The sequence below is a fragment of the Drosophila guanche genome, unplaced genomic scaffold (assembly GCF_900245975.1).
Source record: "Drosophila guanche unplaced genomic scaffold, DGUA_6, whole genome shotgun sequence".
Classification (NCBI taxonomy): Eukaryota; Metazoa; Arthropoda; class Insecta; order Diptera; family Drosophilidae; genus Drosophila; species Drosophila guanche.
The window spans coordinates 10304222-10330037 of record NW_022995743.1 but is presented as its reverse complement, the minus strand read 5'-3'; the positions used below and the strand labels follow the sequence as shown (position 1 = coordinate 10330037).

The 25816-nt window shown below is 45.8% G+C and overlaps 2 protein-coding genes across 2 annotated transcripts; both read left to right on the top strand.

Moving 5' to 3' along the window:
• Positions 1-1748: 1748 nt before the first annotated feature.
• On the top strand, positions 1749-24059 carry LOC117587841 (homeotic protein distal-less). The gene is made up of 7 exons (XM_034278809.1): positions 1749-2683; positions 4653-4828; positions 6861-7054; positions 23001-23142; positions 23202-23306; positions 23373-23592; positions 23702-24059. The coding sequence occupies exons 1-7, from the start codon at positions 2553-2555 to the stop codon at positions 23718-23720; spliced, it is 987 nt and encodes a 328-aa protein (XP_034134700.1). The 5' UTR covers positions 1749-2552; the 3' UTR covers positions 23721-24059.
• LOC117587851 (putative cyclin-dependent serine/threonine-protein kinase DDB_G0272797/DDB_G0274007) lies at positions 23716-24236 on the top strand. The gene is made up of 2 exons (XM_034278821.1): positions 23716-24037; positions 24090-24236. The coding sequence occupies exon 1, from the start codon at positions 23754-23756 to the stop codon at positions 23970-23972; it is 219 nt and encodes a 72-aa protein (XP_034134712.1). The 5' UTR covers positions 23716-23753; the 3' UTR covers positions 23973-24037; positions 24090-24236.
• The last annotated feature ends 1580 nt before the right edge of the window (positions 24237-25816 follow it).

The following is a 25816-nucleotide window of genomic DNA, read 5'->3' as shown; positions in this document are numbered from 1 at the left end:
TCTAAATGAAAACAGACACGATAAACGAATACTCTGGAAACTGAAATGATTTTGAGAGCTGAAGATCATCTAATAATAAATAAGTGCATACTCGATAAGGAACAGAACTAAACAGAATCGCACCGCACCGAACCGGACCATAGGGGGATTAATAGGGGGATTTCAATCGGATCAACCTTGTCTGCTCAGCGCACAAATTGTTTTGCTCTCTGGTGCATTGTCTTGATGTTCGATCTGGATCTATTTACTTTGTATAAATTAACTTTTAGTTGGTTTCTGTCCCTCCCTGATGCTGGTTAATTGCTGTGGCGCTGATGCTGACGTTGACGCTGGGTCTGTCGCTGGCTTATGAATATGCATTTTCAACTTTTAGCGGAAATCCTTCTCAGGTGACAACTGCCTGTCTCTTGGGTGAGAGAGAGAGAGGTGGTCGAGAGGGAAGCCCGCTCTGCCGTCGCTTTTTTGTTGTTTTATTTTGAAAGAAAACCAAGAAATAACGAATTTGACTGTTCTCTGGCTTGTGGGCCCTCTGCGTCTTTGTCTTTGGTTCCGTCTCCGGGCGACCGACTTTGTGAATGAAAAATGCCGCTCGAAATGCGGCCTGCTGTCGCCGGACCTGGCTACAAAGCGACACACAGGCCAACAACAACTTTTTGGTAAGGACGCCATTTTGAATTCAATCTACGCGTGCGCTCTCACTCTCTCTTACTACTCCCTCGCTCTCGTTCGCTCTCTGGAGTAACAGTCGCAGTGGAAGGCGTGGCGTGCGGCTCTGCTCTTTTGGTGTGTGTGTGTGTGTGAGGGCACAAGTGTGCGTTGGAGCAGGTGAGCAGATTGTCGGCCTGTTAGACAGGTTTACAGCTGCCAAGTGCGGCCACTGGATGGCGCCACGCATACCAAAGTGGAAAATACAAAACAAATTTTGATGTTTCACAGAAAACTTAAACGTGTCGCAGGCATTATCAAATATGAAAATTTCATAGTATTTAAGTTTGAACACCAATGTTATCATCACAAAAGGATAATGTTCCTAATACCCAAAGAAATTGTTAAATGAAATTCGAATTTTCGCACATCTGTTGATGGCACCCACAAATCGGTGTCACAGTTTGAACCGAACCGATTTGAACCGAAAAACCGGCAACAGCAGAGGAAACACACAAAATTACAGGTTCAACAATCAATTTAATAATTGAGACCTTTGCATTTAATCAACATTATTTAAAACGTCAAAATATTTGCACTTTCCATGGGCAGCCAGGCCCTGCCCCCTCTGCCAGCCACCGCTGCCACCTTGGCCGAGCATATTTGCATACAAATGCTGCAGAGAGAGGCCCCCGCACCGAAAATCCCGAAAATCCGAATATGGGGGCCGACAGGCCACGCCTCAATACGGAGCCCTAGACCTAGACAATAGGCAGAAATGACAGACCAGACAGTAAAACGGAGAGTAACCCTCACCAACCCCCGGAGCAACTGGGCTTAGTGGGAAAATTGATGGTATTGGTTTGCTCTCAACACCACCAAATGCACACCGACACCAGGAACCGGTAACGCTACAAGCGATTGGCGGTTACGAGCATCGCAGCAGCAGCCGTCCCGCTCCGACCCACGACTATCGCCGCGCTGCTCGTGGTTGCTGCCCAGCTCGCACGCCACAGCCACAGAGCGACAAAGCGACAGCGAAACAAGTCGGACTCGGGCTCGGGCACAAACCCGGGCAAGCAGCGCGCAATCGCGACGCGGAGGCCTTACTTTGTTCGGCACTTTGTTCGAGGGCAGTCGTCGTCGGTCGTCGTCCGTTGCTGCTACCTGCTGCCGTCGTCGTAGTCTTTTGCGTCGGATCTGAAATCGAAACAAAACCAACTTCATCGAGCACCGAGCCGATCTGAGAAGTGTTCCGATCCGTTACGTCGCGTTGCCGTCGATAGTGATTTGATTTGAGTTGATTTGCTTTGGATTTGAGTTTGAGTTTGAGTTTGAATTCGGAATGTTGCCGTCGCTGTAATCGGGAATACTGAGTGCTAAATCAAAAGCCAGTGCTGAATGAAAGCACAGCCACAAATGATACAAGCTTCCTCCCCCCGTTCATGACCAGTGTGAAAAGTAATCAAAGAAAAAAAGAGATCAAGAGAAAGAGAGTGCAAAATAGAGTTCAAGTGCTAAAGAAAAGCGGATTGCTACCTCGCAGCTGGAAAAGGATTTACGCGCTCAAAAGTTATACATAGCAACCCAAAGAGAAACAAAACCGAACTGAACTGCAATTAAAACTTTGTTTACGTGTAATTAAATCAATCACACACGCACACACACACACACAAACACACACAAACACATAAGTCAACCAATACACACCCATTATCGAGTATCGCCAATATCGATTGAAGGCTTCAGATCGTTATCAGATTGTATCGGATTTCCTTGCCGCGGATCCAGCCACCAGAAAAGCCTTCAAAATTCTTGATAAAGTGGCCTCGATAGGCGCCAACACGCTCAATTTTACGGACCTAGGGAGCCCCTACGAGGGGCCTCCCAGCACACCCCAGTCGGGCATGGACGCTCCCGATGCCCCCCACACGCCCAAATACATGGACGGTGGCAATACCGCGGCCAGCGTCACGCCCGGCGTCAACATACCCGGCAAGTCAGCCTTTGTCGAGCTCCAGCAACATGCCGCCGCCGGGTAAGTGTCTCAGGATTGGACTCCATTTGATTGCTGCACTCCATTGTCGAGGAGCTTATCGGAAGCTGAAAGATCTCTCAGGGAAATGTCACGGATTGCCCCAAACTCAGAGCCGGAGTCTTTGCAACACTTCAGTTATCCGAATTCGATCTAATTTGTGCAGTAACCCAACCCAACCACACCCTAAAAGGAAACAACAAATGCTGGGAGTTTGGGCGTTCCCTAGTTAGGCAAATTAAGTTCAGATAAAACCCATATAATTAATTGCTAAAAGTGGATATGAGAGATAGATATATTTAAAAATGGGAGATGGATAGCTCAATTTTTAAATGGATTACTGAAATATAATAATAGTTTTGATGGGAATATTCTAATAGACGGTCTTGCATTGTGCCATCAGATTTTCCTTTTGATTATTTACTGAAAGTGTTTTGTGACTTGCCTGAGCAATCATTACTGGAATAAGAGTTAAATAATTAGGAGAACAAAAACTATTAAAAAATAGAACCTTTTAGGATTTCTCTTTGGATTCTTCATGGGTATTTATCTTTTGAAAATCCATTTTAAAATGCTTTTAACTTTTGTAGAGAATCATTATAAAGCAGAATGCCGCTTACATTCCATAAATTATAAAAATACTTTTTGTGGAATTTATGAAAGGAAAGCTTTGCAGTTTAATGAATAGGAAGCTGGTCGGATCGATCCCTTGTTGAGGTCTCGGCATTATTAGTTTTGATTAAGAAAATCACTTCAGTTGCACTTGCCGGCGTGCAGTTATGCTGGTGCCACTCGCTTCGAACGGAAGCCAAAAATAAATTCAATTAAGTTTAGTTGAATCTACTCCAGGCTCTGGCAGTCCATGTGCTAAATAAAGCGTGTGTTCCATGGGGTTCCCAACGCCATTCTCATCAACATCATAATCGTGGAGGGTAGATATGTACGTACATATTCCTACATGTGCCCATACATATATCCCAGTTCAGAATTATGTACGGCTGCTTACTACCGCCAATTGTTCTTCGAACGCACGATTCGATTTTTCATTATACATATTTCATTGCATTCCCGGGTTTTTGCGGTTTATTCCCTCCATGTTCTTCTGTCATTTCTCTTTCTCGTGCTCTGTGCGTGTTCAACTTCTGGGGTTTGGAATGCTTCGCTGGGCTCGCTTGGTCCCGGTCCCAGTCTCGGTCGCAGTCCGCAGTCCGCAGGAGTTCTATCTTCCCAGTGTCCGTTGCACCCTGTCCGCTTGCCGCGCTCCGTTGTGCGTTGCGGTTTCTGTTGCGTTTCAACTGGCTTTTCGACCGGCTTCCGCTTCCGTGTTCCGTGTTCCGTGTTCCGTCGTCCGTGCTCCAGGCCCAGGAGAACATTGAATATTTGATGCAATTCGTTAGGAGCCCGAGCATAATGCATGGGAACTCGCTCAACTGTTCCTGCCACAGAGTGTTAACAAAATATTTACCACAGGAGGGAAAAGAACTCAAACCAGAACTACAGAACCAAAAACCCAAAACTCTGACACTTGTATTGATTTTTCTTTGATATATTTAACCGCATCAAGTTCAGCTTTGGTTTTAGTTTTGTTTCTGTTTAAATGAAGTCATGGCAAAAGTTTGTTGGCTCCCTGAGCGGGCCTAATTTTTTGTTGTGAAAGAAAAAGTTTTCGTTTCGACGCTTTTTGCATTAAACATGAAACATTTTAGGCTAATACTTTTTTCTGTTTTATTTTTTTCTGTGGTTCGTTGTCGGCGACGTTTGAATTTAATAGTGAAAAGTGTACCCAAATCACGCAAACTACACACATGCACATATCTCTGTATATGGGGAACAAATGGGAAAGGAAATGTTGCTGTGTCCCAACCATACACACGATTCCACTCATAGAGGATATCCTCTGTAGGCCCCGTGCACTCTATTTTTACTGAACCATTTATTGATTTTATATTTTGACATTTTGCTGCTCTTTCAGGTACGGCGGCATACGGAGCACCTACCAACATTTCGGTCCACAGGGTGGCCAGGACTCGGGCTTTCCCAGTCCGCGAAGCGCCCTCGGCTACCCGTTCCCGCCCATGCATCAGAACTCCTACTCCGGCTATCACCTGGGCAGCTACGCCCCGCCCTGCTCCAGTCCGCCCAAGGATGGTAAGTGACCCCGTGGCATCCCCCTCACACTTCTCTCTATTGTAAGGCCGCCTGCCGGGGCTCTTCTGTTGAGATCTTTGAGAGATCTCTTGGCAGCTTCCTCATCTATTTTTTGGCGACACTTCACCTCGAGAGCGCGACGCTTCTCGAGTGCCATTGTTGTCTTCTTTAGCGCTGTTTTTATTTGCCTGCTGATCTCGAGATTGACTTGTCTCCATTCAGTCCCCCCAACTCACAAACTCTTTAGAGATTTCAGTGTTTTGCCTATATCAAGCATAAAATATCTAAATCTAAAGATAGTTTTGGCATGCCACTAAGAATTTCCATTGTTTTACTTACGTATATTTCAAAACGTTTGTCATTCGGCTTCTTCTTTAGCCCTTCTTTATATTTGCTATTCAATTTTGTCTTGGTTTTGTCTGTTTTATTTTATTTGATATTTTGCTTGCTTTATTTGCAGACCTTCTGCTGTAGAATGTGTTTTTGGCAAATGTTGTTCCCAGTCTCAGTCACTGGCATAATTGCGCGCTTGACTGTGACAATTTGTTGCTGTTTTCATTGTCGTTGGTGCTCTCGCGTTTTGTTGTACAACTTTTTTATATATATTCTGCTGTTTCGATGCGTTTTGGTTGAGCAGTTTCTATTTTGTGAGTGAAAAGCAATTCGTTTTTGTTTTTGTGGCTGCCGGCGGACTGGCCATTGTGGCTGGAGACAAACAGCAATGCGAACGCCAACGCCGACGCCAACGCCACAGTGAGTGCCAGCCTCAGGCCCAGACATTGTCTTTCATACGCAACGTGGGCCCAATTAACCTTGAGGCATCCCTGCTTGCACTTGAAGTTGGCTACAGCTACAGCCTGGTCTGCCAATAGATCGGGCAAAGCAGCTGATCGTTATCCATATATATGCACACATGGTACAGCTTTAAGTATATTCTCCCTTGTGTTCCCTTTGATGATTCAGGAAAGTCCTACCGCTCTCTCATGCTCTTTCGCTCTCTCTCTTGGCAAACAGTTGTTTGTAATTATAATTGCAGTAATTAGGCTTTCGTTTGGCGTAATTAATTACACCATTCTTTGGCGTAGTTGCCTGATGGATGAATGTGTGGCAGAGAACCGTTGGCCAAGAGCCGGGGCCCACCATTCACACACATCTGCAAACACTTCACGCACACTGGGGAGCCAGTGGCCGGGCTGACTAATGGGCCATTGGGTGGTCGACAATGACAATGATTGCTGCCATCTCTGTTGCACTGTTGCCACGTCTCTAGCTCTGGCCATTTTGTCATTAAGAGTGTGCAGCACGTGCTGGCTGCTCGGGCGCCAAATAAATTCGGCCTACACACGGAGCACACACAGATGCACAGACAGATTCGAGGCACACACCTGTAACCATATTTGGCATTTAATAATAGTTTGGCGGCATCGTGTGTTATTTTTGAACAATTAGCAACGTCAACAGTCTGTGCAGCCCGCCGCTCATTGAACTTGAGCTCTACGTATCATAATCATCGCATCATCATAGTGCTGATGAGGAGGCGGCTGATGCCGATTCCGATGCCTATGCCGATTCCGATGGTGATGATGATGATGATGATGATACAGTGCGGAGTGCTTTGAACTTTCATTTCTGCAATTAACTATAATTCGTTGACATTTACAAGTTACTTAACAAATCAATATCGGAGTCAGAGCCGAAGTCATGAGTCTTTTTGTGATTTCTATGGCCTGACTGCAGCGGCAATTAATTCAGGTCCATAAATGTAACAGTTTCATGCATTCCATTCCATTCCATTCCATTCGTCGGGGGAATTTCCTCATAAATATGCAAACGGCGCACACAATATACACAAAAAAGGGTTAAGTGTTCGACTCCCCCCAGCATTCTGCAGCATTCCCCCGCTCCACCCATGACACAGCTCCATTCTGGCCATAATTTCATAGCCTAATTATAAATTCATCGTTGCAAAGTCGCTTGCCATTTACAGAGCCAGCCGACTGACGGTTTCCATTCCTTTGTTCGCTCTTTGCAGACTTTTCCATCTCGGACAAGTGCGAGGAGTCCGGCCTCCGGGTCAACGGCAAGGGAAAGAAGATGCGCAAGCCCCGCACCATCTACAGCTCGCTGCAGCTCCAGCAGCTCAACCGACGGTTCCAGCGCACCCAATACCTGGCCCTGCCCGAGCGGGCTGAGCTGGCTGCGAGTCTCGGCCTCACGCAAACGCAGGTGAGTTCAACTTTATAATCACATTAAGTTTCAAGTGAATCAATGTCATGAGATACTCGTAGATACTGTTGGAGTATACGAAGGATACCTTTGGGTCATAGATTCTCTTCTGTAAACTTATTAAAGTAAACTTTCAGCATATTTCAACTCTCAATCGATATTGCAAAGGCAGCCAAATGTTGTCTGCACTTTAATTAAGTGCATAGACTTTCGTTAATTAACTTTATGCAACATTTTGTCACATTAGCTCTAGGATAAGCTATTTTACATACTCCTTATGAATAGTTGCCCCTCCTACAATCCTCAGATGGGGCAGCTATGCATTCCCCTGACTGTGCCAGCAATCCTTTTAGCCTTTATCTTGGCAGCTGGTTAGCAATTTTCAAATTGAATTGTTGACGTGCCTCTAATGTTGACTGACAAACGAGCAAAGACAACAGCCACAGAGACACAACGTTGCAACAATAGCAACAGCGCCTGCCTCCTACGCCTGTGACCCTCTCACTTGACAGACACACACACACACACACACACGCACGCACACAAAGACACAGCTGCAGTCTCACTCATCCAACATGCAATGTGTAATACTATTATGCTCTTTTTTTTTCTGTTGTTTCTCCACGTGTGTCAATGTCAATTCTATGAAAAGTTTCTGCTGCTACTTCCCCTTGTTCTTCAGAGGGGATTACAGCATTGTCACAGACAACACCCACCCAAGCCCATGTGCCCAGTGTACACCCCCGAGCCCCATATTTCATTGCTTTTGTTTAATAGTTTTTCCCATTCGAGCAATAACAATTCGCACATAAAAACTATGCTAAAGAAGAAGCTAGCGGGGTAAAAAAAGCTGTGAATGAGTCTCGTTTTTAGAGAAATTTATTGATAGTGGGCGTGGGCTTCCTAATTGAATTAGTGTGCCACAAAAGTTCATGTGCCCAGCCACAGTCCGGGGCAGTGGCAGTGCCACAGACAGAGATGGAGAGAGCGCGCGTCAGAGGGAGAGCCAGAATAATGTTGTAAAGAAAAACTTGTAAAACAAGTTGAAGACCCTGTGCCATACCTCTGTGTGTGTGTGTGTGTGTGTGTGTGTTGGGGTGTATCTGTGTTGGTTGCGTGGGTGTTGCTTCAACCGCAAGTTGTTTATCAAGATACATATTTGAATATCTGACAAGAGGCAGGCGCAGCGACAGAGGTAGAGGTAGAGGTAGAGGCAGAGGGGCGCAGAGTCACTCAGTCTAGAACGGGCGTGCCACACGGCGGCTGTGTAATAAATTCTGCTCCAGAGTTTCCCCTCAACTGGCCTGAGTCACCCCAGAAACTGTCCATACATATATAAAGTATCTATCCTATACATGTATTTATGGCAAGAGGAAAGACGCTGATTTCCCCGAAAGCTGAGACTGTGGCAGCTGTCAATCGAGGCAACTAAACAAATAGCCACGCCCCTAGCGCCTGCAGCGACACAATCAATTTCGGTCTATCTTGGCCTGGCCTTTAAGGGGTTAAACAGTTGGCCAAAAGCATAAATTTATGACTGCACTTTAGGGTGCTACCAACTTTAGCTACACTGCCAAAGAAAAGGGGGTGGCTTCTGGTAATGTATTTGGATGGCATCTCTCTGGGTTTTCGCTCAGTGTAGCTGTAGGACCCTCTCCCCAAGGGCTTTAGCTGCTTTCGCTTTCCGCAAGGAACACAACTTTTGGGCCGCGTGTTAATTAAAACCGCCCTCGCCATTTGAAGTGGCGGAAGTTTTTTATTGATTTGCCCGGCTCTCAGAGCCAGAGCCAGAGCCAGAGCCAGGCCAGGAGCTGGAGCAGGACCTGGCGATGGCCAAAGCCGGACGTGGCTTTGGCCACGTGGAGCCGCACAGAGGCTAGTCGCCGGCACACCACGCCAATGTTTGAGACGTGCAAACAGACCATTGTGCCTGGCCCAAAAGATTTATGCGTTACACAAACAGCAAACAGTTAGCGGACTGCAGCCCGAGCTTAATGGCCTTCAGCCACACACAGCCCGAGGGGGGTGCAGCGGTCGGGCAGGGGGCTGTTGTTTTGTTTTTTGTGGGGCGTGTTATACAATTCGGTTTTTGTGGCCTGAACGTTTGGCCTGACAGCAACTTGTCCGACTCAAGAGACACGTTCTAACACCTGCCAGGCAGCAGCAGCAGCAGCAGCAGCAACAAAAGCTGGTCTATATAAATAAATGTACATACAAATGTGTGTACATATGTATGTACAATACAGTATATATGTAGCTATATAATAAATGTGCATATAAGATTATGGTATGTTAATATTACTGCTAAAAAAAGAACTGTGGCACATTGCTTGCTGTTTTACAGCTTTTTTATAATTATGGTAATTTTATTATGATTTTTTTTGTAGTAGTTTCTGCTGTGTCTGCTGCTACTGCTGCTGCTGCTGTATCTTCAGACACAAAAAACTTGTTTCCAGTTGCATCTTTCACTCGGCCACTTGCTGTTCGTTTGATTTGAAAGTGCATCCGGTGACTGTTAATGAGCTGCGGACCCCCAGACCCCTGAGTATCTACAGTAGACATAAACATACACACATAAATAGAGCCATAGGTACCAAAGTATACAACAAAACATACATACATACATATTCAGCAAATAATTAAGTTTCAATTAGAGCAAAATCTTGGCTACTGTTTGCCTCTAACTCTCTCTGTCCCTCTCTCTGCTTGTTGCCACTTCGCCTAATTGAATAATTACATAGAACGGCTCTGAAACGATTGCCAAAATGCTTTCAATACCCAAAAAAGAACAAACTGCACACTCAAATCTGACAGCGCGAGACAAAAGTGTATGTGCAGAAACAGATCCCCTTCAACAGGCTTCGCTTCTCTGATCTTTATTCCCCTCCAAAAAAAAACACAAAAAGAAAACCACAAAAATATTAAGAAGGTTAAATGAAATAAAAAGAATACAAAAATACTTTTAAACTGCGTGTTTATGAGCTCATATCGGCACATTTTGATCTGGTTCCCCGGCTGCAGATCCTCTAGAGAAGGGCGCAACAGCAACGAAATATTTGTAGGAGGCCACGCTGGCTGAAAACAAAGGATTTGGCAGACGAACTGCCAAAACGGCGCTTGTGGGAGCACCAAAAGGGTACACCATAAAAGCCCAGCAACAAAATGTTGGTACACAATGTGCTAAACTAAATTATGGGACTTCAAAACAAATAAGCCATTCTGTAAAGTTTATCTTCCTTCAAATATCTGTCCATAAATGATGGAAAAAAGTCTTCTCTATTTTGTAATAATTTTATTGATATACCAACATTTTGCTTTGGGACACGCCACAGCCTCTGCATTGCCGTTGCCTGTCTTCAAAAATCAACAACGCCTGCTTTATGTGTTCGACTGCAGCTGTGTGTGTGTAGTTCTGCCGTGTAGTCTGGGTTCTGTCTTTGTGTGTGGGGCTGCTGTTGCCGTTGCGATCGCAGCTTTTGCGAATCTTTGGGCTGTCGCTGCTGCACGCAGAGGCAGACGTCGCCCCTTGACGACGCAGCCGCAGCCACAGACGCATCGCCCACGGTGCACACCTTCGCTTTGTTGCTTGCCCCGGCTGCTGCGATAAGTCTGCTCCACCCCTAACGTGCAACGCCGCGGCCCATGCTCTGGAGCCTCTCAAAGGTCATGGACTCCAAAATAAGAAAGAGAAACCCAAAAAGAAAAGGGGAAAAAAAATGATACTTCGCTTGAATTTCAGGCCAAATAAAATACTTGTAACGAAATTAAAATTAATTTCCACGTCAGCAACAGCAACAAAGAGCAAAGACAGCGGCCGAGAGGGCGGGATAAAATAGAGAGAGAGAAAAAAAACTAGCACAACTTGATTTAAATAATACAAGTGTCTAGTTAGTATCAACGACTAAGCGAGAAAAAATGAAAAACTGGCTGACCGCATTTAAATGCTCTGTGGCCATAGAGCCTCAGTGCCGCAGCCCCTAACCGCTGCCCCTACCGCTGCCCCTACCTCTGCTCCGAGCGTCGCTGCTCACGTTCATTTATGCTGCGGTCTCCGCGACACAGAGGCACATCGTCGTATATCAGTGATTGCCTGATTTACGCGAGCAATGTCAATTAAATTATGGCACATAATACAATGTAACTTAGTGGAGGCAGCAGCCACACTCACGTCTTAATCGCACGCACATTGCAGCAGCAGCAGCAGCAGCAGCAGAAACCACAGCAACAACAACGACAGCAGCAGCAACAGCAGCAACAACAACTACATCAACATCAACAGCAACATCAACATCGTGCTGCTTCCTTGCCTCCCTATGTCGAAATTTTTGCACCGCCAGCTCTCGTAACAGGAACTTTGAATTAAGTTTGATCAATGCTGATGCTGGTACTACAACAGTGGCAGAGGCAGAGGCAGCGGCAGCGACAGCGGCAGCTCGGTGGCAGCAGCGACAGCGACGCGACAACAAACAAGTTGCTCAGCCATCAGAAATGATGCATGGCCCGAGAGACAGGCACGGGGCTCGTTTCTCAATTTCTCACCAGGCCTCCTCTCTTTCTATTTCTCTCTCCCTCTCTTCTTCTCTGCTTCTCTGACCGCATTTGCATCTTGAAGAGAGCTTAATCTTATGCCTGTCAAAAGATACAAGTATTGGAGGGCTCAAATATATAAAATATTGGTTTATTTAAAGACTCAAACAAAAGATACTAAGGGGCAGGAACTCAAAACTATGTAAGTATAAATTGATATCAGTAGCAAGTAGCAATAATTGTAGCTACGAGTTAGAGTGCTTACGTGCTGTCGGCACCATCTTGATGGCAGTTGACTTAATTCGCTGTAACATGTAGAGATCAAACACACACTGAGATTGACCCACAAAGCGTGCCAAAATGCACAGAAATGAAAGAGAAAACGAGAATAACATCTCCAGGCCAGACCCCATCCGATGACCGTTTATAGCTTCCTCTAGCCATTAGCATTTGACCATCAACTCCATTCTCCACAGACCCCATCAAGTTGCCACACAACTTGTGGATCGGATCGGCTTGGCTCGGCTCAGCTCGGAACGGAACGGATCCCTGCTGGCATAAGCAAGTTTTGCGTTTCATTCACAATATTTTTGCAGCTTTCAAAACGCCAAAACTGGTCACAGCACAGACCCCAAAGCCAGCCCCATCCGTCAACGATTCGATCAAAATCATTGCGTACAGAAATGCTCAGGAAATTACAAAATTGGGATTGCGGTAGAGGGGAGAGCCAGCGGCAAGTGACTGTTATTAGCCGGGCCAAGTGAGAGTATTCAAATAAATAACATTTTATGATTATTGCGCATAGCTGGAGTGCCAGTGGACCAGTGGTGGCACGGAGACACGGCGACACGGCCGCTCTATTGGCCAACAATGCGAGTTTTACCCGGGGGTTGAGTGGGCCAAGACCCGACAAGGCTGGGTTAATTACGGTCTCGTTTCGTTGACACACCGCGGAAAGGTAGCCCCAACCCGACCGGGCCAGACCAGCCCCAAGGATGCATTTGGTCTGAAGATTTCTCCGATGCGATAATAATAATAATTATTATTTTATTACCAAGACTGCGCGCTCCGTCGTCGTCAAGCCGAACCTCAACTGGTTTCTGCTGCGGTCTCTGAGCAGATACAACCGACGACGATGATGACAATCATAATGATGATGACAGGATAGCCCCGCTCTAGTGGGTGGTTGGCCAGAGCGCGTCCCGGTTCCTGTCTCAAATTATAATTGGTTCTCAAATTTGCAGATACTCGTATCGAGCGGGTTGAGCGCCACCCCAACCCCCGCAGTGCTGCACTTGTTGGCCTTGTAAATGCGATGCCAATTAGCCGTTCTCGAATATCCTTGCTACCACCACCCCGAAACCTAAGGCTCTGTACTCTGACACCAATTAATGAGGGATTTGCCTAGAGATAGTTTCACTGGCACTGAGAGAGCGAGAGCGAAGGGCAGATCGGAAAGCACCTTAGCTCCGGATTTTCCTTCGAGGTTTTCCCCCCACAGCAACAATGGCAGACAACCAACTTTTAACGCTTGGTTAACTCTCGGGTCTGTCGTTGTTTTTGTTTAATTTTTGTGTGTTTTTTTTCCACTCTTTTGTTGTTTTCCAGCATTATCATGATCTCGCTGTGAAAATGCATAGGAAAATGCTGTGTGTAAGCGACAAATAATAGTCAGTTGACCATGATTTCATTTTGCTGACTCGCACAGAAACTGGCTAGAAAAAAAAGACAAATAATATTTAAATTACAATCCCCGAACCCCAAATACAACCCCAGACCCAACAAAAAACCAAAACGAAACCCCTTGAAAAGAATGCGCTTATATAAATTGCACAATTAACCGCCACACTTTTTTGTTAGCGTTTTTCCTCCTAGTTTTGTTTTGTCATTATCTGACTGATGGGATCTGACCACAAAAATGATTTTTACATAGTCGAGAGGGTCGGTGGTCGCCAGTCGGTAGGGTCTGGTCTTCACTTAATTTTGCCTCCACCAAATGAATCGGGGACCTGGGCGATGGGAGGCCCAGGCACAGGCACAGGCCCAGCCATGTGGAAAATGTGTTCCTTCAATTGCCCTTTGATGGGACCTCTTCACGGGCAATGGCCATAATTGGGAGCATCTAATTGAGGTCGGTTGGGTAATTGAAAGTGCAGTGAGTTCTGGGGGAGTTCTAGGAGTCGTAGTTCCAGTAAGACTACAACTTACGGATATGGCTGGCTGGCTGGCTGGCTGGCTGGCTGGCTGGCTATCTTTCCCAAGCTCTGACCCGCTGCCGGTACTTCCCATACAACACGTGATATCTACTCTCAGGCATTTGCTATTCTCTTTTTTTCTCTTTAAGCAGAATCGCATAAATATTAAACAAGTTTCGGGGTTTTCCCCTGCCTGCCGCTGCCGCTGCCGTTGCCGTTGCCGTTGCCACTGCCCCCAGGCCATAGCTGCAGCTAGCGGAAATCTCTTACGGTTTGGCCAAAAAAGTTAGTCGATCTCGGCCCCTCCCTCTGGCCATCAAAGCCCAATGACATAACTAGACAAAGTGCACAAGCGACTCTTACTGTCACTTGCTACAAAGCCGAAAAACTAAATTAAAATATGACTAATATTTTGCAGTGACTGCAAAAAGCGTTTAAGACATAATATACTGAAAGTACAGCAGCCACAACAGCGCTGAGATACTCTTGAAGGCTATAAAATGGTCATTAGATGGGGATTATATTTGTCTTAACTATGTACAATCAGGATTACAGCTGTACAGATAGCGCCCATTATTCGTTACGATGCAAAGTTGCACTGAAAGCGGAAATACCCTCTATAAAGGGTATATACAGCTGTACAGCTATGCTTATACTTATTTTTCGTACACGCCTCTCCGTCCGCGTCCGCCCCTTGGGCAACAACTACTTGGAATTGCACTTGTTGTTGCCGTTGTCGTCATGAGTCGCCGTTGTTGCTGCCACTGCTGCCGTAGCGTTGTATCTGTATCTGCTAGAATCTCACCTTGACAATTTCTGATCAAATGCTGCCGCCGATTTATTGTTGAACAATTTTCGTACGTCCGCTGCTGCTGCCTGCTTTTTTTCATCATAACTTTTGTGCCGCTGCTGCTGGCTGTGGCTGATGGATTACAAAAGTTGAACTGAGTCAGTGTTTCAGCCGCGAATTAGAATTACAAAATTTCAAGGCTTTGCAGGTGAATCAAAAATGCGCAAAAATTCTCATTCGCATTCGCAGTCGAAGTCGAAGTCGAAGTCTCAGCCTCAGCCTCAGTCGCGTTCACAATCGCATTCACATTGCATGCCAGTCAGTCAGAAGCACAACAAAAAACCAACTTTAAACGCTGCTTTGGGGCGTTTTTTCAGCTTTTTTATACCCTCGGCACTCAAAGGGTAGAAGGGGTATACTGTATCGACTGTCTATCTGCTCGTAAGAGCACCTTTTATGAGAGTCATGTTTCGATGGAGCAGGAATCTTTCCACTTGCTGCACCCAAACCCAACGCATCTTCCGAATAGCGGGTATCTTTTAGTCGGAATACCAATTGGCATGCCAGTTTCAGTTTTCAGCTTTAGTTGCTGTCCGTTTGCGTCTGCTGCCGTTGTTCAGTTGCTCGGTTGTTCGGGGCTTGTTTCAATAGTTCACAGCTGAACATGGGAACAGTTTCCGGATTTGACAACGACAATTTGTTGCACAATTGTTGGCCGCGAACAAGGGAAAACAAACGCTTTAAGAAGTCCGAAACCGAGTCCGAATGTGATGCCAAAGCTGGGTTCGTCTGGCTTGTCAATAGCTGCAGACCGGATGGGCGTCATCTCAGCCCATTCTCATCTCATGGGCTCCTTCCTCCCTTCTATACCCGAGCCAACTCGAGCAGGCCTCTTTAATTGTTTCTGTGAATACGCAAGCTACAAATGGCAAATCGAGGCATTTCACTCTGGCCAGCTAAGCACTAATTGAGTTAGTATAATGCTCGATTTGTCCTTGGCTCAGGCTAACTTTGGCAGTTGGCATGCGGCTGCACTTGTCACTTGTTTTAGCCAGAATCTCAGCTGAGATCTCAGTTGTGTCCAGGCCTAAGACTCTCTGTCTCTGTCTCTGTCTCTGTCTCTGTCTTGGCTCTGCCTCAGGATCCGTTACGAATCTAAACCGGCTAACAACATAATTAATATGATTTTAATTTGAGTTCATCTCAAAAACTCGACTGAAAGCGCTGTTGAAATGCTGCGCTTGGCGATTGAGCAATCATCGCAGAGAACTGGCTCTTTGGACAATGTCTATATAGAAATTAGATCAATATCTTTATTTATATACTTATAGTATATATCGATGGCTATTGAAATTGTTTGGCTCCTCGTTGGCGTTTCTCATTAACAGCAGCGCTCGCCAGCGATCGCATCGCGATGTCTTCGTTCCAGTCCAGTCCAAGACCAAGACCAAGTCTGAGCATCCAGCGCTACGTTAATTGCTATTAGAGCGGCTATAGAATAGGCAGGGGGATATGCTGAGGTTGTTCAGCAGCAGTATCCGTGGCAGTGGCTACTGCCGGTTGCCAGTTGCACGTTGCAAGTTGCCTTTTAGCCATCCTCTGGCCTTGCTTAATTGCATATTTATTGTTTATTAAGCAGAGTTTTTCAACCGCCAGCGGAGCTTCATAACTAGCCACTGGACACACTCTCCGAGAGTGCTCCTCCCTCTGCTGGCAATCTTTTCCATCTCCAGCTTTTCCCTCATCTCATTCACTTTTTACGCACTGCCTATATATGCATAAATTAATGAATCTAGCCAAGATCGCTTCCAGCTTCATTCATGGCACTCTGGCGACTCTATCTATGTATAGTATGTGCTCTCTCTCTCCACTGGCTTCATTGATAAAGATCAATGGCATAGCAGTGCATGGGACATGGCTGCATGCTGCCCCCTGGGGGAATCACTCTACGAGAGCAGAGCACTGGCGGTGACCCAAAAATGGTCATCAGACGGCATACTTTGGCTCTGCAGTGAGCCCCAGCGAGCCCCACTGAGCCCCAGTGAACTTTCGCTATGCAGGAATCCATATAAACCATCCATACAAATGGGCCATTAATTTGTTTGAGCAGCAGCTAGGGCTGGAATGGTTTACGGTAGCTGCCCCACGTGCGTGCCACAAACGAGCGGCTGCCACAAGTCTCGCCACGTTGCTGCGGGGTCAAAGCTGCAGCCCATCCACGTGTTTCAACTTTGAGCGATGCTGCTGCTGCTGCTGCTGCTGCTGATGATGTTGCCGCATCGATTTGCTTTCAATTTGTTTGGCGGCGACTCGGTCCAGGCCGTGCCGTGCTGGGACCGGACCGGATCGGACTGGACCGGACTGCACTTGGGGCACAGGCAGTGTTAACGTGCGTTCATTTTGAGTTGAAGCTGGAGCTGGAGTTGGAGTTGGAGCTGGAGTCGGGGCTCGGAGCTGGGTAGCAGATTCAAGGCGTTGTTGCGTTGTTGGCCTTGAAGCCTTTGAGCGTTTTTGTCGAAACTCTGTTGCTGTTGCTGTTGCTGCTGCCGCTGCCTGCCGCTTTCCTTTCTACCGTTTTTTCTTAAGGTTTTTTTTTCGGGAAGGCGTTGCCCAAAACAGCCCGCAACGATTTTATTTGGAAATCACTTTGGTTGCACCTCTCTGGGACGTAGCCAGGGCCAGGGCCCGGGCGAAGGTTTCTGTTTGCTCAGCTTGCTCTCCCTCGTGCTGTCCCTCTCATGCTCCACTGCTATGTCTCCCTCTCTCTGGCGGCTCATGCTGCTAACAAGAACGAAAGACTTAAGCAGCGAACTTGAACTAACTTTTTAGCATGTGGCTCTGGCTTTAATGAGCTGAAAGTCGAAGCTGATGTTGAGGCTGGAGCTGGAGCTTCGGTCGGGGCTGCGGCTGGTTCTGTGGAGCAGAGTGTGCGTGACACTTGACTCTAGGGCAGGTCCGAGCTGGTACAGGGACAGGGGCACACGGGAAACACAAAAACCTTTTCAAAAGAAAACTTTTTTTTTAGTTTTTGCCACGACATGGCATTGTTGTATATGTTTCGAAGTCATTGCCTGCCTCGAGGCGATTGTTGTTGCTGCTGCTCGCTGCATTCAAAATTATAAACAAATTTTTGCTGTTGCTCTCGCTGTTGCTGTTGCTGTACGCTCCACGTATAACAACAAACAATCGCATGCAATGTACAAATTTTCCGGGCACAATGAAAAACGCCACCGACAGCAGGCAGTAACAGCAGCTGGAGGCAGCGGGAGGCAGCGGGAGGCAGCGGCAGCAACAATGAGGAGAGTTTATAATAACAATAATAAAATGAAAATGCTACGGCCGGCAAGTTGCGTAATCCGTCAACCATGGCAGTCAAAAGAGCATAGAGAAGAGGGAGAGGAGGAGAGATACAAGTAGAAGAGGCAGCAGCAGCAGAAGTTGTGGAAGAAACAGTATGTGGATGTGGCAGGGTAGGATGGTGATGGTGGGTGATGGGTTGAGATTTACTGGGTCCCATTTTGGAGGCCTTTCAGCACACGCAACAATTGCTGATGTTCCAGCAACAGCAGTGCCGGCAATCGCAAATTTGCAATCGTTTTGCCCCACAGAAATATATTTATTTTAAATGCGTTTTTTTGTTTTGTATTTATTTTGTTTTTTGGTTGGCTTTTACTTTTATTCGGTGCTTGTTGAACGATAAAAATCAGGCATAAACATGAGTTAACCAAAAATCAAAAGTGCCACGCGGTGGCTGCTGTTTTTATGAATGACTGACTGACTGAGTGACTGACCGACTGTCGGACGGTGTACGCTGTACGGTGTACGGTGGAAGCCAGACGACGAGTGAGTTATACTGCCCGAAAGCACTTGTTGCGCCAACAAACTTGTATGGGCAGCTTCAGCAACTTGAAAACAAAAACTACAACAGCAGCAGTTTCAGCACCAACAACAGTTGACTCAACAACAAAAGTTATAGCGGTTTCAACAACAGATGCAACAACAGATCAGCAGCAAACACACAGCTAGGACTACAACAAAAACAGCAGGCACAACTTCACCAACAAAAGCAACAAGTGTTACTTCAACTACAACAACATAACAACGTTACAACAACAAGAACAACAGCTACCTGCCATCGTCGGCTGTTGACGAACAACTTCAGCGACAAGATCATAAATCAAAATTTTTATTTTATTTTCGCTCAGCCCCAACTCCCCCGTGCCCAGCAGTCTTTTACCCCTCTCCGTCACTCTCTCTCTCTCTCTCTCTCTCACACTCTCACACGCTCTATCTGTTATTTGAATTTTTATGATTTTCGTGATTTTTTTGTTAGCTCTTTTTTCCTTTTTGCATAAATTAAAAACTGCCGCGCGGGTTGCGCGCGTTTTGCTGGCGATTGCAGTGCGATTACAACCGCTTGTCCAGATGGCGCGTGCTGGAAGCGTCTCAGAGGAAAGTTGTTGGCCATTAAAGTTAATAGAGAGGCAGGCGGAGAGCAGGTAGAGCCAGAAGTTAAACGAAAGTGATCACTGGCTGCTAATCTAACACATCTAACAGGGCGTGAGCGGGATGTAACTTTCAAGTGCGGATAGAAGTTGATTCTGAAGCTGAAGCTGAATGTACAATTGGCGCCTGCTGATCGGGAATCGATAATCGGGGAATCAGTGTACTGGCTAATCCGCCTGCAGCCCATTAATCAACGGCTAAGACAATGCCCCGGGCCGGGCCGGGCCGTAATTCAAAGCGGCCGCTGAAAGAAGCCGCCGAAAATTGTTTTTCATGTTAACCGCTTTGGCCAGCAAATTGAAATTTCTCGCACCAAAAATGTGCAGAAAAAATGCTAAAATCTTGTTGCACGGAATTTATGAATGAAAAGCAAGGCAGCAAACAGCAGCCGGGGCAGCCGGGGCAGCCGGGGCAGCCACAGCGGGGGCAACATCAGCAAACATAACAAGCAACAAGCTGAGAACAATGAGGGGAAAACTCTGTTTGGTAGCCATAAATTTGTGGCAACAAAACTGAGACCATTTCATGCCTCGCTATTTGCTCTTGCCATTGCTGTGTTTGCTGCAATTGTTGTTGTTGTTGTTGTTGTTGTTGTTGCTGCTGCTGCTGGCCGGGAAAAGCGATAAACATTTTTGTTGCTTTTTAGTCAGACATCCTCCCCGGTTCGAAGTGGAAATGCATTTGCTTGAGCAAGTCATCAGGCAGCACAGGGAACCACAGATACTCTAGAGGAAGATGGACTCTTGGCTGGAGCATTATTCCATCCAAATGTAATATCCATGGATAATCTAATCTCAGCTTTGGTCATTGCTTCACCAGTCCAGGCTACACTTCTTTCTCGCTAGCGAGTATCAGCAGACATTATCCCATGGTTTACTTTTTTGGGGCGTTGTGGCTGTCATTAGGCGTAGGCATCCGTGTCCAAGGCCCTGTCCAGGGCTGTCTTCTCTATTTGCTGGCGCAGTGTAAATAAAGATGTGTGAGGAGTTCCCCCATATTTATGCTTTGACAGGGGGGGCGTGCAGCTCGCTGGGCGAAGATTTATCAGGAAAAGCTGTGAAATGTTTCCGAGGAAAAGGCAAATGGAAAAGCCTTTTTCGGCCGGTCTCTCGCTCTCCCACACAAATCAATCGATGGTCGAATGGAGGCCAGATGAAGTTATTAGAGTTTTCTGGGCAATTGGCTTATCTGTTTCCCACGTTTTAAATGCTCAACTGTCAAATGAATTAGAGTCTGTCTCGGGCGGGGCGGAGTGCCTGGGGTTGGGGTTGGGGACACATTTGGCAATGCCCGACGAAACCAGTTAACAGCCACGCAGGTGTCTACCACTCTCTCACTCTCTGTGTGCCCCTTTCCCCTTACCACACAGTTCCCCTGCTTCTATCCGTATCTTTTGTGAGTAAGTTTTATCGCTCGAACGGCAAGTGTTCACAATTAGAAAGCCCACAACAGTCAGCGGCAGCCCCAAGTGGTGTCCACTCTTTGCCTTACCTCAGTATCATCTGTGCTCCATCATCATCATCATCATCATCATCATTGCGATCGTCATCGTATTTTACAGTCCACTTCCACTTGGCTGGAACTCTGGCTGAAGGAGAAGCGCGTTCCCGTCGTCATAAAACTCATCTGTAATCTGCCTCCAACTAGATGTCCGACTGTGTCTCTCCGGCTCGAGTCAGACTCTTGGCTAGCCAGCCAGCCATCCATTCTGCCATCCATTGACTGCATAAATTATATGCCAAGTGACATATTGCGGAAGTGATCAAGCAAGTATCTGACCATCTGACCAGCCGCTCGAAGTGGGTTAAAAGGATAATGCCACAGAGACGACTTCGATCTGTTGTCTGCTGCTGTTACTGCTGCTGTTGTGGCTGCTGCTGTTGTGGCTGCCTCAAGTTGACACAGTGACATGCTAATTTCTTGCTGCTTTTTGCCATATTTGTTCATATGAAAGTGGTACAAATTCAGAGCCTTGCAAAGAGAGAGAGAGGAGACACAAGTGCCCACAGACAGACGCCGACGGTGGGACACCATAAGGCTGATTGACATTTGACGGACTGTCTGAGATCTCCCAAAGACACTTTTACTCTCATGCAAACTCTTTTCTGCCCCTCTATTTTTTCGCAGTGTTTCGTTTTCTCGTAGGGGAACTTGTTGAGTTGATATTTCATGTACAATATCCCGTTTGTATATCCATTTAAATTTACTTATATAGATGTGTGTTTTTTGTTGAGATTTTTGTAAGCTGACAATTGAGAGGCTGTTGGCCATTAGCTTTGACATTTGCTTAACTTCATTTTAGCGCAAAGCGATGAACAGCAAACCAGAAATGTGTAATACTGAGCATAGCAACATTTTTGGGCGAGTTCAGTTTTTGGGGACTGTTTGGCTGCAAGGAGAACCTCGACTATATTTGATCGTTCAGCGCAGATTTGTCGCTTGGCCTCCCTTGCGTAACAGGCACACAGATGTATGTACATATTGTATCTGTATAAAGGTACACATACAAATGTACTTATTAAATGTTTTGTATTTAAGATCTTACCAAGTTCATGCCTCCCCCTCAAGCCAACAGTGCTCAAGGCTCTTTGACTTGTCTTTAGTTGTTGTGTTTCTCCACTAAATTGATCTAGCCCAAAAGCCCAGACTCACAAAATGCTTACCGCTTGATTGAGCACTAAAATGAAATGGAAATGAAAATTTTGTTTGTGGATTTCGGCTACCGTTCGTCGGCGAAGCTGGGGCAGGGGCACTGGGGATGCCAATGTCAATGATCCGACAATGGATTACCTCAGCCCCCCATCAAACATCAGACAACAGGCAATTCTGGTAGCTATCGGCTAATTGAAATCGATGGCCCAGGCCTCCAACACACAAGCTCGCGCCCATAGTGGAATGCACATAAAGACCGAATCTGCTGAATCCAAACCTAAACAAAACAAAATAGTAGCTAAAATAAAATTAAACATGAACCAAGTCAGTGAAATTTGCCAAACGTTGGAAAATAAAAGCGGAGCTTGGAGCGGCGGCGCTACAAAAATCCAACCAACCGCGAAGAACGACCTTGAGCAAGTCTGGCCGGGCAAGTTTATATAGCTGTATCTATATACATATACATAGATACAGTACGAGTACGAGCAGGCACAATGTGGACGGACGCCATGCAAGATTGCAGGCTGCAGATTTGTATCTACAGTTAAGAGTGCGCATAACTAGCATTAGATACGCGTCGCTGTGGCCTGATGCTTGCATCTGTATTCAAACATACTCACTCGCAGATACCTCTGCTTGAGTCACAGCAGTCTCAGACGCGCTGTGGGATATCTTGGGGCTGGCTTTCAAAAAAGTGAAGTGCTCCGCCAGCTCACAGCTCAGCGCACAATTAGTTCTACGAGCAGTTGGAGCTGGAGCGGGAGACTCTTAAAGATGAAAACTGAAAGTACATTTTGGCTGTTGGCTCAAGTGTCTGCTTTGCATTTGCCCCAACAAAGATACGAGTTCTCGGACGTTAAAATACATTCGATTAAGACGTGTGTGTTAGACTCTCAGTTGCTTTTATGTGTATCGCACGCTGCCAAAAACTATAGTTTATAGAGCCATTTTCCTGCCAGCTGCTTTTCACGACCATTCACTCTTAATTGCATACGAAATGCTGTTTGAGGAGTTGTTTGTTTTAGTTGTAATCGTATCTCTGGCTCTGGCTGTATCTATCACTCGGGTTCTGCTCTGGCCTAAGGATGCTGTCGATCCGCATTAGTGCTACCCGTGGGCAATTTCATTTGCATTTATCGCTATTCACACGCTGATCAAATAAAGTGCGACTCATGCTGACTTCGACACTCACCATTTGGCGTCTAATTAGCGATGATTCCCCCCACTGGCCGTGCCCCATAATGATCAACTCTTGTCCTCTTTTTCTGTCTTGCAGGTGAAAATCTGGTTCCAGAACCGACGTTCCAAGTACAAAAAGATGATGAAGGCCGCCCAGGGTCCGGGCACCAACAGTGGCATGCCTCTGGGCGGAGGTGGCCCCAATCCTGGTCAGCATAGTCCCAATCAAATGCACAGTGGTGAGTAGTCCTTGTCCCTCTAAAGGGAATCAGCCACTAAAGGATCTCTTTTCTCTCAGGCGGTAATAACGGCGGCGGCTCAAACAGCGGCTCCCCCTCACATTATCTACCTCCCGGACACAGTCCAACGCCATCGAGTACGCCCGTGTCCGAGCTATCACCTGGTAAGTGGCATCTGCCCTGATGTCTCTCCTTCCACTTGGCTTAACCCTTTGACCCTCCTCTTTCAGAATTCCCACCTACGGGTCTCAGTCCGCCAACGCAAGCGCCGTGGGACCAGAAACCCCACTGGATCGACCACAAGCCGCCACAGCAAATGACGCCGCAGCCACCTCATCCAGCGGCGGCAGCGCCACATCCGCAGTCGCACCACCACAACCCGCCACCCCAAATGGGTGGCTACGTGCCCCAGTATTGGTATCAGCCCGAGACGAATCCATCATTACTAACGTGAGTGCTACACACCATCTTCGCAGTAACCCATATACCCCATAGAGACACTCGAGAATGAAGCTAACCATCACCTCTGTTGCCTTTTTTTGCTCTGTGCAATCCACAGCGTTTGGCCGGCGGTCTAACAGCATCCGAGCACGCTGCCCTCGGCTGCCTGGATGCAGCATCATCACCAGCAGCAGCAGCAGCACCAGCAGCAGCAGGAGCAGCAACATCAGTTGCATCTACACCAATCCTGTTCAGATCTGGGTCTGCAGCAGCACCAGCATCAGCTGCAGCTAGAGCTCCAGCAGCATCGGCAGGACTATGCCAGCGGGACGCTGGGCGGTGGCGTGGGCGTGGGCGTGGGCGGGCCAGTGCATCACACAATATCTTAGCCAATAACGAAACCATGATAGCAACCTGTAAAATATCAATGAAAAAACAATTGACAAAATCCAACAAAAGGGAAGAGCAGAGCGGAGGTGAGAAGAGAAGAGAAGAGAAGAGAAGAGAAGAGAAGAGAAGAAAACTTAAAAGCTATGGCGAGAATTTTGTACATTTTAAAATAATATGAATATGTTTACCAACGTGAATAAAGTCGTTCTAAAATTTAGTCTAGCTACTATCTAAACACACACACAAATACAAAATCTATAAAACAACAAAACAAAAAAAAGCAAGAAAAACACAACTTAAAAACATTCCTCAAGAGAAACACACACAAAAAACACAGCAGCAAGTATGAAACGTGTCCTTTAATTTTGTTTAATTTAGCAAATTAACTTATGTATAAACCTATCTATATATATGAAACAAAAACATAAGCTACATATATATATAGTGCGCAACAGAAGCAACAAAATACAAAAAGCATAAAAAAGTAAATCGTAAATAAAAATCAAATGAAATGAACACAAAAAAAAAACAAATCAGCTGTTGATCTTAAGAGTTTCTTTCGAAATATTTTGTTCTTGTGTAGAAAATGCGAAATAAAACGAGCAACAAAAATCAGTAAAATCAGATCTCAAATGCAAGAAGAAGAATTCCCCTCGATTCTCCCAACTATTTGTTTGTTTGTTTGTGGTTTTGCAACCTTGTTTCTTTGATCCCACAAAAACTGCACTTGGAAGAGGACCCACCCCATACCCATCCCCATATGCCTACCCATTCACAACCTTCGTTCACTTAATGTGCAATAATAATATTACTATATCCATACTTAACAAGTTGTGCCCCTTTCTCTCCAAAATACTACTTGAATTGACCACAATTGAATCGCCAATAAAACAATCTCTCGGCATCTCCATCTCAGTCAGAATGGAAATGGAAATATGAATTCTGTTTCTTAAGTGCTATTCGATGCGACGTGAATCGATTCGATTTTGAGCTTGCTGTAGCTGTAATTATGGATTAATTTTAGTTGTAGATTAGGAGCGGTAGTTAGTGCGTGTGTTTCACTCTAGTTTAATTTATACCAACAGCAAAATTAATTCATAATTAATTGATAGTTTTACATTTAAAGTGCGTGCGTGTGTGTGTGTCTACATTTGTGTATAGGTATGTGTAAGATAACGCGTGTGTGTGTGTGTGATTGAATTGTAAACTATTAAATGGTAAAGAAACAATAAGTTAGAAAGTGAAAGCAAATAAAGTAAAATTACGTTTCAGAAAACACGGACAAAATCAAATTCATAGAAAATCTGAAAGGAACAAAAACATAATAAATAAATCATGTGCTAGCATTTAATTAATTAGTGTTAATCTAGTAAATGGCAACAAAAATGGTACAGCCTAGCGATTCGTTTGCCCCTCCTCAAAGCCTCTATATGCCCCCCACCCCTCCCCCCTTCCACAATATCCCCTTTCTTTTCCTCCTTAATTTTAAGTAATTAAAGTTATTTTAAAATCGAATCAAACAAATGAAAATAAACCCGAAAAATACAATAAAAAACATAAAGAAAACTGTAATAAAATTGTGATGAAAAGGCTGGGGCAGGGGCAGGGGCAAGAGGGCCACTTTCAGGGACATTGGCTGTCATTCAAGGCAGCAGCAGGGAAAGATGCCACCCATTAATGCATTACACTTGAAAAAGTTAAGTGGCATTCAACGGATGAGCGTGTGTGCACACTCGTATCTGTGAGGGTGTGTGTGCGAGTGCGGAAGGAAGCGTAAAAATCTGTTCCATTAATCATAAAAGAACGCAACAGGATATGCTCGAGGCTGGCAGGCTTTTACAGG